Source organism: Electrona antarctica (genome assembly GCF_951216825.1).
Source record: "Electrona antarctica genome assembly, chromosome: 3".
NCBI lineage: Eukaryota > Metazoa > Chordata > Actinopteri > Myctophiformes > Myctophidae > Electrona > Electrona antarctica.
In genome coordinates this window covers 28,775,514-28,795,983 of record NC_136808.1, presented here as the reverse complement: position 1 = coordinate 28,795,983, position 20,470 = coordinate 28,775,514, and the positions used below count along the sequence as shown (strand labels likewise).

The 20,470-nt window shown below is 43.8% G+C and overlaps 1 protein-coding gene across 2 annotated transcripts in view; it reads right to left on the bottom strand.

Moving 5' to 3' along the window:
* The window catches only part of LOC306920826 (C-myc promoter-binding protein-like), a 66,407-nt gene that overhangs the window by 30,992 nt on the left and 14,945 nt on the right, over positions 1-20,470 (bottom strand). For both annotated transcript variants that reach the window (XM_079497740.1, XM_079497741.1), the window contains exons 3-12: positions 17,100-17,346; positions 13,847-13,916; positions 11,962-12,131; positions 7,888-8,177; positions 7,362-7,428; positions 6,874-6,932; positions 6,431-6,575; positions 5,182-5,357; positions 4,393-4,493; positions 3,677-3,892 (exon numbers count right to left, since the gene is read on the bottom strand). In XM_079497740.1, the coding sequence (XP_079353866.1) occupies positions 3,677-3,892; positions 4,393-4,493; positions 5,182-5,357; positions 6,431-6,575; positions 6,874-6,932; positions 7,362-7,428; positions 7,888-8,177; positions 11,962-12,131; positions 13,847-13,916; positions 17,100-17,346 (1,541 nt within the window). The remainder of the gene's footprint in view (positions 1-3,676; positions 3,893-4,392; positions 4,494-5,181; positions 5,358-6,430; positions 6,576-6,873; positions 6,933-7,361; positions 7,429-7,887; positions 8,178-11,961; positions 12,132-13,846; positions 13,917-17,099; positions 17,347-20,470) is intronic.

The following is a 20,470-nucleotide window of genomic DNA, read 5'->3' as shown; positions in this document are numbered from 1 at the left end:
AATGTCTTTCTTTTTTGTATAGCCTATAGACGTTTGGAATGGCACGGAAATGTATGCTATATAGGCATACTGTAGCATACATTTCTATGCCATTACAAAATAATATTTGGAAAATTAGCATATTATTTTCTAGGCATTTTCTTGTCCACTATTGACAGATTCCGAGCTGCGCTACTGAATCTGTCAGCAGAGGCATTCAGAACATGTATACATTGTTGATAGTGGGAATGAAAACATAGGCGCCCCACAGGAAGAGGAGGGCTGAGGGCGGCCAACATCCTGTAATCCACATTCTATTGGGCAGTGCTAAGCCCCCAGTGAGGCTACTACTGGTAAGAGGTGGGACTGCAGGCGGACCCGTGGATTTATGACGAGGAAACCCTGTGCATTTTGGACAACGAATTTGGTGTCCCAATCGGAAAAAATGCGGAAGTAGACCATTCTTCCGGGTGCTTCAAAACGCCACTGAGCAACTTCCATCGAAATGAGTAGCGGGGGGCGTGGCTGTCGCTCCGGTTCGGTCTCTATCCTTTTATTATTCTATGGGCAGTGCCCCGGGCCGGGCCAGAGGCTTGCACATTCAAAGGAAACAAACAGCAGAGAGCGCTGTTTTTTCTTTTTTGCTGATAGGATTCCCAGATTGCTTGGGACAAGGGTGTTGTTAGCTCATAATTCAAAACTTAAACAAATCATCTACAAGTTCCTCCTTTACAAGAAGCCCTAAGGGGGCCCTTCCCGAAATGTCTAATAGGTAATATAATCATTTTAGATGATAAAAAATCATTAGCCAATCAACGACCCTGTGTGAAATGTCACATTTGTCTTGTTCTGGACAACGCAGCCAACTAGGCGTTATTAGTATAATGGTTGATTAGGGAGTTACAACAAGATGGTGAATGGCTTCCCTAACGTGCATTGAAAGCAGCTGCAGTGAGTAATGGGCCAATGGTGCCATGGGATGGACAGCAGGATGAATGGCTATTGGCTCGGTGTGCGGCAATGTAAGCCAAGCGCCGGGTCGCGTGTCCCTGCCAGGTCACGTGTCCCTGCTGAGTAGCACTTCGCTAGAACTGACGGAAACACCAAACCTAGCACACAAACCTAAACGAGATACACACGCACGCACGCACGCACGCACGCACGCACACATTACAACTATTACCACCTGTGTGCACTGTGCAATGATTTGACCTAACAGCTGAACAGTAAGGCCACCTGACATGCCACCAATGGCGTTATAAATTCACTGGCAGGTCCTGCTGCGAATGTTGTGTAACTGTGACGTTGAGTGCGTTTGGAAATGAACTTTCAGTGCATCAGAGCCCACTCTAGTTTCAGAGCACCATGCTCTGAGTTAAGTGTCTGAACAGTATAGAAATGGCAGATGTGGCTAAATGCAACATTTGCATTTGTGGTTTGGATTCTATTATCCAACATATTCTGTAACAGTAGCAGAAAGCTAAATATCAGAACCCATGAAATACATTTTAGGTGAACAACTCTGTTGATCACAGTCAAGAATACATAGCAGAATGGTTGTAAAACTGTTTGCTATGAGTAACACTAGTACGCTTATGGTCTGTCTGACATGTTTGAAGTGTGACAGTTGCAGTTGGTAAAGTCTGCTATTGTTGAGCGCTCTGACATGTAGTACAGCAGAAGGCTCGTAAATCCATGTAAATCGCCAGAGCAAATTTATGAATGCACCTGACCTACAAATACAAAAGACTCACATCCAAGTTGATATACAGTATGTATGTTAAAGACTGCAGCTGATGGTAAAGAGCATTACTTTTCATACTAACTGGTGGAGGGAAATGTCTTGATCACTGTACTAGATTTGTGTGAGGCACACTCAAATTGAAAAGCTGTATGAAAAAGTGTACCCTGCATAATTAACCCATTTGGGTTCCCGTCCTAAAAAAAGTTTGTCTTTTTTTAAATAAACAGAATGTTTCTCCTTAAAATATCCATACCTTGAACCACCTTGGTCAGGCCTTAAGTAATTCTATTAATCACCACCTGTCTCTTCACATAATACCTTCACTGCAATGCTCTCCTCAAATAACAAGTTACCCATTCCTATTGGGGCTATATATCATAAACAGTCATATTGGACATGACCTTGGCTACGGCTCTCCTCCAGTGGAGCAGCGATGACATCAACCTAACACATTTCAGCTGTGATTTCAGCCAGCTTCCGTAGGCCACAGTCCAGAAACTGGACTAACCCTAAGAAGCATTTAACTGCTGCAGAACTAGCGAGCTAGCAAATCTTTCCAGGATGGAAACAGCTTTGAACCCAAATCCCCTTCAAATCCCAGTGTTCCTCCCCAAACTGTTTGCGTGTGTGTTTACTTGGAGTGGAGTCACTCATGTATTAAACACCATCTGGGTTTGAGAGCTGGCTGGCCAGCTGGACTGAACGGATAGGGAAGGTACAGACACAGACAGACCAACAAGCCTAGTGATGGACAGAATGCTGGAATGCTTCGTGGGTTCTGATTTAACCAGGGTTCCCACACATTTTTACCAATTAATTTCCAAAACTTTTCCATAAAACTTCTAGAATATTTAACCCAATGTCCAGGCCTATATAACAATCATTCAGAAAAAATAAAGCATAGAATATAGAATGGTATAATTCCATTCCAAATTAGGTGCCAATTTTTTTACTACACCACTTATGGGCATAGGGCATAGATCACACTGCAGCACGTTGTGAGCTTGTAGATCTGTTATTTTTGTCACATCCACTACATCCAATGACGCATCCCGTTCGGCAAAGAAATGTTACATTTTTGTGTAATGTTATACAATCATGTTTTTGAAAATCCTTTTTTATTAACTAAATCAATTGCCAAAAACAATGGCATATCCCAAAAAAATCCAGGACCTTTGATAAATTCCTAACCTATTTTTATTTCTCATTTCAAAATATTTCCAGGAATTTCATGACCGTGGGAACCCTGTTAAACATATGTGAGCTTTTTTGGGTCAGTATAAAGTAGGATGTTGCACAATAGGAAGTACCATAGGAACTCTTGTATATGGTAGTCATAGCCTACAGTAGTTATAGTCCCAAAATTAAAAACATCGGCGGAAGCAAACAGCAATTGACTCAGATCTCCATTGCTACATCATGTTACTGTACACAACGTGACTCAGATCTCCATTGCTACATCATGTTACTGTACACAACGTGACTCAGATCTCCATTGCTACATCATGTTACTGTACACAACGTGACTCAGATCTCCATTGCTACATCATGTTACTGTACACAACGTGACTCAGATCTCCATTGCTACATCATGTTACTGTACACAACGTGACTCAGATCTCCATTGCTACATCATGTTACTGTACACAACGTGACTCAGCATAGAGCCAGAAAACAAGTTAACACAAAACAGATCAAGATCCTCAAAACAGTGGTAGGAGTAACAATGGTGGTACTGTACAACAGTGGTTCTCAAACTGGGGGTCGGGATCCACAGGGGGATCCGCAAATTGTTTTTGTGGGGGGGAGGCAAACTGTGAGGTTGTAGATCATGAATATGGTAGTCATATTATTTTGGGTTAAGTTTGGCAAAATTTGCAGTACAGTGCATTTCTTTGAGAGGCCAACTCCAAACTTATTTCGACGATGAATTAAGACATTTAGCCTGTGTACCTTGTGAGTCAAAGAGCGAGCTGGCGTCTGTGGCTTTCTCGGAAGGTGCCTGGGTGATGGGTCGCAGGTACGAGCGGTAGCCCTTCAAAATGGCTGCCATGAAGCGCAGGAAGGCTTCCTGGATCTCCAACTCCAATGTGTGGAGGCTCTTACCGCAGCTGAGTTCTGCGGAGTCGCTCATGCTCAGGTCCAGAAGACCATCTGGTCTGAGTTGTCCTAAAGTAAGTAAGTTTATGAACCATGTGTTATTGCTAAGGAATATCAACCCTGTCTTTTTGTCAGCTCACATGCATTACCTCATTCATTACTTCCTCTTCCCAGTCAATGGGGGCTCGGATCAGCTCACATGCATTACCTCATCCATTACTTGTGTCCTCTTCCCAGTCAATGGGGGCTCGGATCAGGCTGCATGAAACCATGTTTTATTCTAAATTATCTTCTAGAAACGTTCACTTTGTTTTGTAAATGTTTTGTAAATGTGAACTATATGTGTTGTATTGTCCACATTATGTATTCTAATGTTTAAACAGTTTGATCAATAGCAATTAGCAAGTACATGATAAAACACTAACAACATGCAGAGTAAAATCCTTAGGGGTCCGGTTGGTTACACTTTGTACACTCAACTTAATTAACAGGATTTTACTGTGTGACCGCTTAAGGGAGCAACATTTATATAGCAACCTCTCCACACTTTTGAGCAGTCCAGTACTTACCATCAACCAGCTGCTGGTAGAGATTACTCAGCACAAGCATGAGGTTTTTGCACGCTTTCTTTGGCAGAATCTTCCATGTCACTGTGCGCTTATCATCATTGCTAGACGAAAAGAAAAGAAAAACACACAAGTGTGCAGTGAGCACACAGGCTCATAGGCCAAATAGGCTCATAGGCCAAAAGCAACATGGGTTTGGGGCCGGGAGTAGTTGGGACCACCTCAGAGCAACATAGCCCGCTGCCTGACTGGCTGCCAGGCCATGAGGCCACAAAGATGTGAACCATTACTGAACGGACCCAACACTGCAGAAAACTGCCTTTAAAATGTAAAATAAATAATTTGTTTAATTTACCTGATACTATTTAAATAACTATGGGTTACTAGCATAACCCTGGTTCTTATATATTATGATATTATTATATATATTATATACACTCCAGACAATTATATTTGCTGCTTCAAGCTTACGGTCAACGGAGACCAGAAATAACCATTTCACTAAATGAGCTACAGTAGCAGTTTGTCAGCCCCCCCAAACATAGGTTAGAGAAAGGAGAGGGGAGAGGAAATAGAGTTGAGGGAGATTTTCTTTGGCATGCACTGTACTTCAATGCCACAGTGAACCAAAGAGCATTAAACGCTTTATACATATCCATTATAACAAGTCAACAGTGCAGGGTGGAGCAGAAAGACTAACTTCTGCATAAATGGCATCATCGTTTTGAGAATTAGCATTCCGAGCATGCACTAACAGCTCGCCAAATTAATTTCATAAACTGTGGTGCTCACTGGAAGATGGTGTTGGTGTCCAGGTCCACGCAGCTGACGTCTGGCGGGGGTTCGTAGAGGTCAAAATAACGCGAGTCCAAACCCACAATGAAAGGACAGGGGGCGCTGAGCACGTCCGCCAGCGCCAAGGGACACAGGGGGATGTATGGACACGGCCAGTGGAAGGGGAAGATCATCTGAAGACCACCAGAGAGAGAGACACATAAGGGGAACTGGGATTTGGTTTTACTATTATTATGCAATTTATATTAATTAGGCAATATCTTTTCATGCTTTAAACTGTGTGCTCAGCATACCCACCATCACTAACCTGTATACCCCTATAATATAATATTTATCCTATTATGTTATCATTTGTCCAAAAGGCCTATTAATTGTATAATTAATCACTAAAACCTGGAACCTGCTACCTCTTCTATCTCTCCTCAACATTCATTTGTTAATACTTATCATACTTTTGATATGCATTTCCGTTATCACCAGCACCAGCCCGGCCAGGCTGAATGTCATGTCATGCTTGGCAATAAATTAATTGCAATAAATATGTTGTCGGCTTAGAGTAACAGACTTTATCTTGTTTCCATTTTCCCAATCGCCCCATGTAATCCCTATCACTGCTGACCCCTACTGTTTGGAACTGTATAAGTCAAAGTCGTACGATTTGTCACACACGTTACCGCAGTGAAAGTTGTTCTCCACATTTGACCCATCTCTTGGAGCGGTGAGCTGCAGCCGTGTCGCGCTCGGGAATCATTTGATTAGTTGATTTGACCCTCCCAATCCAACCCTTTGATGCTGAGTGCCAAGCAGAGAGGCATTGGTATGACCCGGCCGGGGATCGAACCCCAACCTCCCAGTTTCAGGGCGGACACTTTAACCACAAGGCCACTGAACTGTATAGGCCTATTCATACTCAAGTTTTAGGTGATGAGATGGTCACCTCATCACCTAAAACTGGAGTATGAATAGTACTTATCCCTGAACACTCTGCTTGAGTTACTTACAGCCTGCGCCACCCAGACGCCCCCTGAACACTCTGCTTGAGATACTTACAGCCTGCGCCACCCAGACGCTACCTGAACACTCTGCTTGAGTTACTTACAGCCTGCGCCACCCAGACGCCCCCTGAACACTCTGCTTGAGTTACTTACAGCCTGCGCCACCCAGACGCCCCCTGAACACTCTGCCTGAGTTACTTACAGCCTGCGCCACCCAGACGCCCCCTGAACACTCTGCTTGAGTTACTTACAGACACCAGAGCCTCTGTGACACTGGTCAGCACGGCCGGCCGTAAGGAATGGACCAGGATCTTATGTTCCGTTACAGCAAACACCAGTAAGGTGACAGCATTCTCTGGGCCGAGGTTCTGGAGCAACGTGGAGAACCGACCACCACTGCAACAAAGAACACACAAAAACAAAATTCACATGTTGGTTGGTGTTATAGAATGTCGAGGAAGTGCAAATGTAACCCAGACTAAGATACATGCATGTTTCACAAGTTTCGAAAAGCATTTGAAAATATATGTTGGATCCTGGAAAGACAGTTTCTCAAATTCATTTAGGATACGTTTGGCCGCTTAAAATATATTGTCTCTATTATAGGTGTCTAGAGTGTCTAAAATATGTATAATATTTTATAATACTTTATATTAGAAACTGTATGTTTGTGTATGGGGAAATGGAGTCTTACCTCAGAGGTATAGGAGAAGACACTGGCTGGCTCAACATTAAACTGTCGTGAGGGGATAGCTGATGGGAAAGTTCAAAAGTTGACAGGTTCAAAACGCTGGGCAAATCAAATTGTTCATGGCAATAAACTTGCAACTCTTTTGCTGAGAGCACCAATTATGCAGTCATTATAATCATTCCAACCAGCACCTTATGCAGAGCAATTACAGTGCCCTGAGGCTACACATACTTTAGACTCTTTCTTTTCAACAGGCTCACATTGCATACAATGTGCTGCTTCAGTATAATTTTATCTTAGTGCAAAATACAACAAACATACTGACAGCAACACAGGACAAAAATCTAGAATGTGTAAAATTATTTACAATTTTTTTGTACGTATGAGCACAAAATAAATGCAACAAGGACATACAGAAGAATGCGTTTAAGAAAATCAAAGTGGTTTTTTTTTACTCAGAATTAAATGCATAATTCGCCACCTAAACGTACCTGAACCAGTATGCGGGGCCTCTGTGAGGAAGGGAAGGGAACTTTGTGCATAAAATGACAGATGTGTCTGAAAGTAAGCAGAATTAGGAGGATATGAAGATAAAAATAACAGTGGTGGGCGCTCTGAGCGGCGGAATCATCTATCAATGTACAGTAGTGTGTTAGAAGAGGCAGTAAAGCGTGGTTAGTATGGAACAAAGTAAATGTCAGCAAGAGATGTCTAATGTGACTTTAATCAACCTGACACAGCTCTACACAGTCTCCCTCCAACGGATTAAGTATTTTGATCTGGAGAAAAAAAGAAATCCTCCAGATTTATAGAGTAAGTAGCTTGTCAGTTTTCATCATCTAGTCTAGTGTTTCCATGACGTCACGGGTGCCAATCCGACTCACAGCCTACGTATATGTTACAGTACATGCAATCTGTTCTCTCTCCACCATCTATTTCCTGCCATCCTTTCCTACTCTGTTCAATGGGGAAAAAACCAAAGCCTTTAAATAAAAAATAAAAGACGGAGATGCTCACTTCTCAATGGGCAGGGCATGTGGGCCAGAGATGGAGTAGCGATAGAGGAATGTGAGGAACTTGCGGAAGGCGTCAAAGAAGGGCCAGTGAGAGAGCAGGCAGATGCACTTAATGGTGTGGACGGTGCGCATGTCGGATGCTGTGGCGCTGCTGGTGGCAGCCGAAGCCGTGGCATTGTGCAAAGCCTGCTTCTGGGGCTCTGGAGCCAGCAGGCCCAGCTGAGAGCGCTGCTTGTCAGAGAGGCACTCCTTGGGGTAGGGCTCGTAGAACTGAATGGCAGCACCGTACACCTGCAACAAAGGACAACATATGGCACACGGAAAGCTGAACACTCAGCCCATTTCAACCGATTGAAATAAGCCAACTGGCCATGATGTGGAACAAATGGAACAGACAAGACTCTGATTCACTGAAATAAGCCATGCATGAAGAAGTTGTTCAAGAGACAGAACCCACAGTCGGCACAGAATGAGAATGATAAAAATGTTCTGTTCGTCTGTTTGACCTTGATCAGTCTTGAATGCTGCAGTTGCTGCACACAGTGCCAGCCAGCTACTATGGGCAAACAAATAGGGCTTTAGCTACAGTATCTGCCAGTAAGCAGTAGGACAGCCAGATCTCCTCTTCTTCCTGGAAACACTATTCCATATTAAACAAAATGTTTCCCAACTTGGGGGTGGCAACAATCTGGGGTGGGAGACTGGGGGCCCTGATGCCTTTTCTGTTTTGAGGCAGTAAGATCTTTTCTATACTGTATGTTGCAGAATCCATTCACATTTTCACGACAATTTCTAAATGAGGCCTTGCTTTAATTTTATTATATTATTTTGACATCTTATTTTAAGAGGGAGTCATGGGCGTTATCAGCAGAGGGCCCCCAGGGCCATAACCAGGAACAGACAAACAGAGCTCACCTAACTGCTCACAGCAGCAAACTGTCCTCCTGCAGACACACACATTCAGCTACACTCACTTGTACAGTCTGAAGTTGAACACATACAGAACACTCAAACTGAAGATTCCTCTCACACGCAAGCATCAGCAGGTCTGACATCAGCTGGTCTTTTTTGATTTGTCTTGTGAAAACCCACACATTCACTGACTGCTGTCTAAACAGCAAGGGGCTTTGGGTGATGTTTGCTTTTCATTTACAAAGAACACCACAACATCAGCACAAATATGTATCAACATGGTCTTATCTCGATGGCCCACTTTTCAAGTCCCGATCTCCAAGTACAGGAATGAGAGGTTGGAGGATCAGACAGGGAAGCCACAACTAACAGTTAAACACCTGAATAAATGTATTGAGGGATGAGTGCATAAAGTCTATGGAAGGTATAGGGGTATACTGTATAGTAGGTCCATTAAAGTATGATGTGTATTATTCACTTTACATAATTTAGGACTGCTCAAATTCTTAGAAGGTAATGTACAGTAATTACCATTCAATGCAAAACATAACAAAACAAATCATTCAACGATGCCGCATTTTAATCTTGACAGACGATCACAGGCTCTGGGTAAGGTGGGGGTTTCATGGTGAAAGCAGGGATTCAGCAAACAGTTAGGCCTACAGTAGGAGCACCTATTTCCAGGGGTTGAGAATTTGAGATTGAACGTAGACCTGGCTGTGTGTGTACATAACATATCTGTCTATATACAGACAGCCCATTTTTCACCATAGCTATGTCTGCAGTCTATCTATCTCTGTGTGTGTGCGCATGTGTGCGTGTGTGTGCTAGTAGTTAGGTCACATACCACACAGGCTCTAATTAGGGTGACCAAATAATATTCAGCCCCTCAAACCAGTTCCCCTAAATGAATGTACACGTTCGTTGTGCAGATGCAGGGCCATTCATGCACGCACACATGTATATGCACCATAGGGGTCGCATACAGGCAGCGACTGATTGACAAACATCAGCCCCAGCGCTGAATTCAGACATGCAGTACATTTGTTCATGTTTTCTGATTGGTTAGGTGAGCAGAGCATGAAAAGAACATGATAAACATCTATGCAACCACTGAAAACTAGGATTGTTATTTTAATTCTAAAACCGGGACAATTTCATAGTGAATGTTGAAAACCAGATATATAGAGATATGTGTTGAGACTCGGGACACCCATTGAAACCAGGACAGTCCCAGACAAACTGGTATGTCTGGTCACCCTAACTCTAATGCCAGACAGCGAGAGTACACACGTCTGATTCTGGGCCAGTCCGACCATTTGCTGCATGTCACTCTGCTGCTCTTTGTCTGAATGTCCTCTCTCTCACTCTAACTATCTGAATAAAGCATGGCAATGCCAAAAATAAATCTTAAGTAGTACAGTACCTTTTTCCACAGAATGCTTATGTCTGAACTCTTCCAAAGTTAAACAATAGTATTGTGAATGTGTGTGTGTGTGTGTGTGTGTGTGTGTGTGTGTGTGTGTGTGTGTGTGTGTGTGTGTGTGTGTGTGTGTGTGTGTGTGTGCGTGCGTGCGTGCGTGCGTGCGTGCGTGCGTGCGTGCGTGCGTGCGTGCGTGCGTGCGTGCGTGCGTGCGTGCGTGCGTGCGTGCGTGCGTGCGTGCGTGTCCATGTGCGTGCACAACGCACATGAATATGTATGCCATTGCCTGACCCAGTTTCCATCCTGGCATGCTACATTGTTGTGGTTTCTGTTCCATTCTAGCAGCTCGTTGTCAGCTGTTGAGCCGGCTGTTAAGGCCCCATTTAGACTGCAGTCACATGCAGTCAAATCTGATTCAAATCTGATTTATTTCTCAAATCTGATCTTTTGGCCCGACCATTCACACTGCATTTGCAAGAGATCAGATCGGATCTGTCACAGATCTGTGTGTTCAGACTAGCAGCCAAATCCAGCCTGAATCAGATCTGTGCTACATCCAGATTGGAATCCAATTTGTTTAAATAAGTCACATGGAATCTGATTTAGATCAGGTTGTTGCTGCATTCAGACTGAGACAGATGTCCTCAAATCAGATTTAAAACAGATTTGAACCCACCTCTGAATGTGACTGAATGTGACTCATTTGACTGAATGTGACCTGTCTGCATTTAGACTAAGGCCCCATTTACACTGTCAGAATGTTATGAGGCTTCTGCATCAGAGAGAGAGAGAGAGAGAGAGACAGACAGACAGACAGATATAAGTTGTCTGTTGTGTAGCAAACTGTATGCCTACACTGGCTACATCCCAGTGCTAGTGGGAAACTTCAATATCAGAGACTTCAGCATACTATAGCAACCTTTTTAATGCGACAAGCCAACAGATTTACATTATCATTTTCACAATATCCATGTTTGATTATTGTTTGGCTTCACTTTGATTTTCTGACAACACAGCTAGTAAAAGCATGTTTATCGTTAAATGTTGTAAGAAGTAGCTTCAATGCAGTTGGCTTAGCGTAACTACTTCTCGCTCATTGGTCTCCGCTCAGCTATTTTCAGCGTAGAGTAATAGTTTAGTTAACTACATTTTCAGAGCAGCTTCCCCAACACTGCAGGGTAGCCTACATTTATGCTGTTAATTATGACACAATCAGGAGGATATTCCACTGGGGCATATGCTTTGAACCTCTTCTCTTAAATTTTCAGAAAGGTTTCTTACAATGAAAAGATGCTCACCACTTTGGAGAACATCACTGGATTGTACGGGGATTTGTTTGTAGAATGCATTAATTCTTATTCATTGTTATGTCAGGATGTCACATGTCACATTGGACTGTGACCATGCAGTGTATAATGCATGGACTAATGGCACGTTGGGGGTACTTTCACACTCTTCACTAAGGTGTAAATAACCATAACAGTAGTATTCAAGAGAGCTACTTTTGTACTTTTACTTTGGGATTTTTCAACACAAGTAATTGTATTTCTACTTGAGCAAAAGTAACACTTTTACTCTTTGCGCTCCTATGTAAAAAAGGGGGAGACAGAGAGACATAGAGAGATATAGACGTACAGAGAAAGATAGAGAGAAATAATAAGAGGAATAGAGCTTCAGAGAGAGAGAGACATGAAGGGAGAGAGATAAACAAACAGCAACACGTGTGTCCCTGTATCTCACCTTCTCCCCAGAAGATCCGGTCAGAACAAATGTGGAGAAGACTGGGAGAGAGTATTTGGTCTGGGCAGGCCAGCACTCGATAGTGGCCCCCATGGGCAGACAGAACAGAGGGACAGACTCTGGCAGTGGGAAGGACTCATAGTCCTCCTCTGGATATCTGCTGAACAAACCTAGAGAGAGGGGCAAAAACCAAGAGAGGGTTATTTATTACCACTCTACAACTTCATTACCTGAAGTTCACAGAGTGCAAACACTCCCCTGTGATTACTGCGTTTGAAGAGACCAATTCAATGTGTCAACTCTGTAATTAGCAGTTGCGGGAATAACAGTTAATAAAAAACACCTCTGTATAATGATTTGTTTTGCATTCCTCAGCCTTTAGTAACAGGAATAATAAAAACCCGGTCGAAAATATTTATTTATATAAAACAATTTATAGTGTTGTATGTTTGCAACATCTCACACCTCAACAAGCTTAAACAGGCCTGGAGATGCCAGCACACGACAAGCAGTCTCATGGCCCCTCAAAGGCCACGTTTCTATAAAGAATCCCACACTGACACAGTTTTTGTTGTTTTATTTTGTTTATAGCCCTGCTATTGGTGTGGCTTGGAAAATGCCATGCGGGTCAGTATGTCAGTTCATGTGTGCACCACTTTGCTTTGTTCCCAGACAAGATATCTTAAAAAATGACCAGATGCATTGCTATGGATTATTTTTTATTTGATTTTGCTTATTTCTTTTCTCCCCAATTTAGTCATCATCATGCCAATTAATTCCTCCCCAACACACCCTGTGTGTTGCCACAGCTGCTGTAGCCTACGGGCTCACCTGCCAGTGAGGAGCCCCCACCAGGGGGACCCTCCTACTTCTCCCACCCAACAGTCCCTGCTGACAGGTGCTGCCCCAGCCCGTAGGAGTAGTAACTGCAGTGACAAATGCTGTATATCAGCCTCCCTGCGAGGCTTCCCTCCCCCGAACACAAGCCAATTGTGTTTGTATATTGTTTCGAACCCGGTGGTGGTCAGGTATTTTATTATCACATGTGTCAACCACATTTTGTGCTCTTATCCATAGCAGCAATGGCTGCACTTATTTCCTTCCACTTGACATAAACTGAGCTGTTAACCTCTTTGGCAGCCTTCCAAATCAGACCAACAACAACCACAGTACTTTACAACGATTTGTTGAAGATTTGGAAACTCTGGTCAATACCTGTGATAATGGGGAACTAGGAGACAGGACAGCTTGTACTGTCCTACTTATTAAAGTATATACACATTAATCACATGATGTGGCTGTTGCTGTTGCTCAGGAGGTAGAGTGGCCGTTTGGGAAGATTCCCAGTTCAATTCCCAGCTCTTTCTGGAATTTCTATTCTCAGTGAGCAAGACACCAAACCCCTAACCTCTCCAGATGAGGATGGTACCTTGAATACACATCTGTAAAGTGCTTTGGATAAAGGTGCTATAGAAATACACACCATTTACATTTACTGTTCAAATCTATATCTAAAAAAGTTTCTTTATGGGTCCATTTTTGCATTTCTTACTGTGTACTGTAAAACTGTAGACCCTCAGTGCATGTTCAGGATTCATGCTGCACATATTTTACACTGACAACCTGTACAAACTCTTCTACATACCATGCAGAGTTGTAGGGGGTAAATAATTGATTTACCCCCGCTACAGTGCACTGCACTGTAGCGGCAGATACACACACCTGCTGAGATTACGCATATTCATTTTCATCTTTTTATCTTCTATTACCAAAACTTTCCTCCCCCCCTGTTGCTTCATGCATTTCCTATCCTGGGTTTCTGACATCATCACCATAGTTTTATTTATTTCTTATTATCAGAGGGAGAACATTGGAGGCCACTCACCTGCCTTGTAGGCTATCGTGTTGGTCTTAGCCACAGACTTCTTATAACACAGGTACACGGAGGATCCCCACTGAAAAAGACACAAAATGGTGTTAGAAAAGCCACATATTAATATTTTACATGTTGGGGAAAACTCTACGGTGCCCGTGCCATGGTTATAGAAGCTTGTTTAATAACTGTTCAGGGTGATGTTATCATGGGGTCCACAATCTACTGTATGGCACTGTAGCTTAAACCATTTTGGGGCGGGAACCCCTGTTGGTGTTTGAAGCATTATGTTATACTTTAGCTATTGAAAAATAGCAGATCTACAAGCTCATAGCGCGGCACCGAGTGCCGCGCTACGAACTTGTAGGTGTGCTATTTTTTTAACTCAAATCTGTGCTTCTGGGGGAGTCCCTGGAACAACATATTTTGAGATGGGGGGTCGGCGGCCAAATACAGATCATTCTGGGGGTCCTTGGCATGAAAAAGGTTGAGTTCCACTGACAGAGAAACAGAGGTTTTTCAGAAAACCTTTAGGATTTAGAAGACATTTCTAGAATCGACCTCAGTGTGTGATGTTATCATAGGGCCAACACTGCTCTGTATGACACAGAAGTGGTAAGAAGCCCTTTGCCTTTAGAGGCTAAATTTATCTTTACAATAAATCATTCTGAAGTGTGTGCTCAGTAGAGCACAGACCTCCACCAAGGTGTCAGTTTGTCTATTAGGTGTTGCAGTGATTCTGACGGCACGCCATGTCCCCTTTTGGCCAATTATAACTTCATGATGCATAAGCCGACGCGTGAACGGACACTGGAGGATGGCAACAAAACAGAGTGTGACAAGTTAATCACTTCTTCTTGGGCTCATGACAAACCTTTAAAGTATTGTGGCGTTATGTTAATCTGCTCAGAAGTTATGTGCATTTCTGTTTTTGTCAGCATGAAAAAGGTTCATCCTTGGCCCAACCTTTCAACCAACTGCTTTGCAAATCCCTTCATACTGTAACTTCTCAAGGTAACAGACTATTAGAATATTCAAAACCTGTACAATAAGTAACAGACAAAAACATGCCAAGCTTTCTAAATATGAATTTTTGTGTACTGTGTCTGCGTGCGTGCGTGCGTTTAGGCCATTTTTGCTGTGTGCACCATTTGCAAGTCTCTGATGGTCTCTCTTTCAATCTCTCTCTCTCTCTCTCTCTCTCTCTCTCTACCCAGCTCCATTTCCTGGCTCACTCCCTCTAGGCTTACAAGACTTTTTATACACACGTGCAGCCTGCCACACACATGCATGCAAACACACACAGTCAGAGGTTTCCTCAACGGACTGGCCCGCTCAACCCAATGATAAAAACAGACCTGGCTGACACAGCAAGGACACTTTTAGTGCAGTCGCCAGCCGGCCAAGTCATGTAGTGTGTGTGTGTGTGTATGGGTGTGTGTGTGTATGTGTGTATGTGTGTGTGTGTGTGTGTGTGTGTGTGTGTGTGTGTGTGTGTGTGTGTGTGTGTGTGTGTGTGTGTGTGTGTGTGTGTGTGTGTGTGTGTGTGTGTGTGCGCGTGCGCGTGCATGTGCGTGCGTGTGTGTGTGCGCGCGCGTGTGCGTGCGTGTGCAGAGAGAGAGAGAGATAGATGGAGTACTATAGCTAGGAGTTAAGAGGAAACCAGATAGCCTACATGGAGAGAAAGGGGAAAAGTTAAGTGACTTGTTTTCTCTCATTGAAAAGACAGATTTATTAGCTTTTGATTCCACAAAACACACACTTGGGGAGAAAATATCCAGGGGTATTCAAAGCTTTTTGGGGCAGCTTTCTTTTGTGGTTTGTGCATCCTTCCCACGATCTACAATCTGTCCCTCGCTACTTAAAAACAACTCAGCTGGAGAGTCGTGCAGAAAGGGCAAGAGCTCTGGCAGTATCATTACACCAGAGGCTGAGCCATCTAATAGAAGAGTTGCGATATTGAGGGGGCAGAAAACAGCCTGGTCACGTGGTTCATGTATTCGCGTGAGCCCATAGACTCCAATGCATTCCGTAAACTTCCGGTTGTCCCCATGCTCAATAGAAGTCTATGTAGAAGAGCCGCTATTGGACTGGCCCCATGAAGTGAACGGAGTTTGCGTAACTCTGTCTTACTCTATGGCTCTGCATTACACCATGTACTCTCCCCTTTCCTTTCCTCTCCACTTGCAGCCACCACTAATAGGTGTGCTATATACTGTATGTATGGTATGTGACTGGTTTTATTGCACGGCGGAAAGTCACTGTCACCAGCCCAGTACCACCGCATCACTTACATTTCTTATGGAAAAGTCTTGTCTGAGGGATGACAATACAATAAAAAAAAGTTAGCATCCCACTTTTTAAGGGACCAGTATGGTCCTTTAAGCCTAATTATGAGACGCACACCATGAATACTTGTGCCATGTGTCATGTTTGCTAATTTGTAAATCAGATATTTTACAACTGGTGTATATGTGTGCACATGTGTGTGTGTACACGCACGCACGCACGCACGCACGCACGCACGCACGCACGCACACACGCACACACACACACACACACACACACACACACACACACACGTTCTCATCAGCTTTCCTGCCTTGTGTCTCAACAAAGGAAATAATACCAGTGCCTGTCGATGGTATAGCAGTTAAGACATTTGCTTTGGAAACCACACCCAAATGGCCCGGGATCAAATCCTGTGATGGCTTTCATCCTGTGTGTTTCTCCTACATCCTGTAGTTCGTCCTGTCAGCTCTCCTGTCTGTCTGTCTGTCTGTCTCAATAAAGTATAGGGGTGCGGGGAAGGAGCGTCGAGCCTATCAACCTCCATGTACTGTATCAACCAAACCTCAGAATAAGAGACACTTCAGTGCTAATGATCTCCAGTCAAAGCTTCTGATAAAGCATGTGCGGAAACTGCACAATGCAAAGCATGTTAAGGTTGGTACAGTATGTCCTTTTCTTTTGTTCAAAACCAACCAAAATCCCAACTAAAGAAATTCATAATTGTGTAATCATCACTGATAACCAAATAGTCATTATTAGAATTACCAAGTACCTTCCACCTACATATGTTTAATATTTTTTGAAATATTTAACTTTAATTTATATGAAGTCTGAGCTCCACGAGCCATGTTGTAGTGAACCCTAGTGTTGTTGAAACATGGTTTTTATGGATAATGACAATTTGTGTAACAAAGTGGTCAAATCTAAAATTGCACTAGTAGACAGAGGGTGTGCACAATCATTCAAACCTCACCATGCTGCTGTTGAGATTTTTCTCCACCTTGCAGAAGGTGTGAGGCGGTGTCTCTCCCTTGCCAGGGATGATGATGCAGATGTCCGTGACGGCCAGGGCGGCATACGTCTGGCCCTCGGGGGCCCGGCGGTAGGTGATGTAGATGCGCTGGGACGAGGTACTGCTGATGTTGGCAGGACGACCGCAGGGCGTCGTCTGGATGAGGTGACAGCCCACCTTCAGCCGCTCCTTCCACTCATACAACACCCTGTAGAGGAGGATAAATTGGTGTATGCTAAGCATTCATTCGCGTAATTGTCGTTGACAATTGAGGGGTGGAATCCACTTGATTATCCACCGCTGGTAAGGAATGCACCAGAAGCGGTTCATCTGTCAAACCATTTGGTGGGTGGGGAAACGGCCGTCAGTCAGTCACATAATTACTTTATGTATTCAGAATTAGAAGCACTTTATTGCCAGGCATGGGGTACATGCAAGGAACTTTTATTGAAATGTGTTGCAGTGAAACTAACTTTTTAGTTACAATTTACAATTTAGGCATTTAGCAGACGCTCTTAATCCAGAGCGACTTACATTAAGCAAGAACAAAAGCATGGCAATACATCACATACATAAAAAGTAGTTATCATGAAACATGCGTAAGCTAAGAACGTAACAGTGGAATATCTATATAATGAAACTAAACTATACATATAAACTATACATACGTATATACTATACTATATACATATACTATAAAGTGCTATGACTACATAAAATGCAATTCTAGTGCTGTCTACATGCTGCTATAAGTCTGTATAAAATGCTATCTAAGTCTACATAAAGTGCTACAGTATCTAAGGGGCTAGGGCAAGTGCTATGGGCCATGATGGAGTCTGAAAAGGTGGGTTTTCAGACTACGGCGGAAGATTGGGAGTGAGGCTGCAGTTCTGATTGTAATGGGAAGTGCATTCCATATTTCTGGAGCCATAAGGGAGAAGAGTTTGGGACGTATGGAGCGTTGTCCCGGTGTTTTTAGTGAAGGTACTTCCAGCTTCCCTGCGTTGGCTGATCTGAGTGCGCGGGAGGGTTTGTAGGGTTCGATCATACTTTCAAGATATGGGGGGAGCCATACCTTTGGTTGCTTTGAATGCAAGCATCAGAGTTTTGTATTCTGTGCGGGCAGCGACCGGGAGCCAACAACTTGAATTCGTAATTCACTAACACTGGCAAAGTACGTAGACAAATACAGTAGAACTCCAAGTGACACTCCGGCACAACAATTTTTGACATTATGGGTCATGCATACATACGTACTGTAGTAGTCCCAGCACATCATTTTTGCCAACTTTAACAATCTAAGTGGATGTATAAAATATGATGGAAACGGTCTGAGACTCACATATGCCATCACCAATTCAACAAAAACAACCTTTAAGGACTGAAAGCATTGTACTGTAGGCTGCTGGACAGGCCTGACTGGCACAAGCAGGTGGTGACAACACTAAACAGTGCTAACACCAGATCCACTGCAGACTGAATGCTTATCAAGCGCTTACACAGACAGAGGCTGTGTTCAGAGGGCCTCAGCAAACCGTATGTGCTGATAGTCCAAAGAGGCAGCACTTGCTGCTGATATGGCTAGTTAACAGGTTTTGGGGGGGTCGTGGCCCCCAGAGGGGACGCCAGTGGAAATCAAGGGAGCCAATGGACCGTTCCCTAAGCCCCATCCCCCAATAGCGATGGTCCAATGCTAATTTAGCAACTGTTGCTTTTTTGGCTCAGCGGTCCAGGCACCATGGCTGGCAATCCAGTCTGGCAGTGTGCAGCGGGTTCGACTCCCGATCCCGACGGCCTTTACTGCATGTCACCCCCCCATCTCTCTCCCCATTTCCTGTCAGCCTACGGTCTGTCCCTCCATAAAAAAATACAAAATAAAGGCGAAAGCCACAAAAAAAAACATTAAAAAAAAAAAAAAAAAAATGACCGCCAGGATTAATTAATCTATTACGTTTTCCGCTTGCAAACCTTATTTTGAAGAGCCAAATATCTGTAACCGGGTGTTACGATGACATAATGCTGTGTGTGGTGTCTTGACCGGTTGCTGTTCTCTCGCTCGGTGCAGAAAAAACCCGACCGCAAGTATCACAGCGCCTGCTGTCGGCCGTGGATGCACGTGCATCTTCAAAATGGCCGCAGTCACTGTCCCACTTACACTGTGATGCTAACGAGCAGCAGCTAACGATTCGATCCGATCAAAACATGGATTAAAGAATATAAATCCTAGTAAACGTAGGTTACGGTTCTGGCAGACAGGCTGCCAGACAAAAGTAATTATACGCTTACTACGTTTCTGGCAGGCTCCGTGGTAACTCTTTGACTGCCCAACAGCACCATCTAGTAGTGGCTCAGACCGCCAAGGTTTTAGCCCTATGCGGCCCCTTTAAAGGTATATTCAGAGATTTCACTTAATTCAAATATCACTTATTTTTTTGTTTTATTGTGATAATCCTCCATACTATAGAGTGTGCTGACCATATAAGGAGTTCCTCCCTGTCCCCAGTTAACCCCTGGGGTCAAACAAACCTTAGGTTTCGTTTTTGGCTAGGTGGCTCAGCCGTCATCCAATCAGGATGGAGAGGGGCCTTCCGCCAATCATGATCGAGCGGGGGCGGGCCTTGGTGTGCGTGTTGTTGGCCTGTTGCGTGTCCTCTCACTGTAGTCCGTGCGTGTGCACATTTTCCAAATCACCAAAATCACTGAATGCTCCTTTAACATTGATGCCTGATGCAACGTATACGTTGTTCTACCCTTGATGCCGGCGCGCTCTCTGCGTCTCATCAGCTATTGCTATACATGTAGCAACATAACTATTTAAAAGATAATTAATCAGAATTTGAAGGTTTTTAGAAACCTTAGGTCAGGCCCTAGAAGGCGTTCCCAGATTCGGCCTCAGGCATCAATGGGTTAAGAAGCGAGACTGACGAAATTGACGCACTTCCGGGAACACGGAAGCATTTCAGGAGTGCACCCTATAGCTACATGGTCAGTGATCACAACAGCTGAAACAGTCCAGCGCGGTTGCCAAATGTTTCTGTGGACGGTATGACAACCTCTTGTTTCCAGCTCCAGAACACAATACAAAAGCTGGTTCTTTTTACTGATAGTAAGGAGTTTCCCGGGAGGATGTAATGCGTGTGGAGGAACATGATGAACAGCCGACCGACATGTAAGGGTCACCCATACCTTACCAGGCTCCCACCCATGAACAGTGGAATTGGAATTGTATTCCTTGAAGCTCCTGGCCAAGCCAGAGGCACTGTGGAGCAAACCTGAGGAACTATACCACACACACTGTGTGTGATACTTCACTTTACTGAAATACTCAGTGC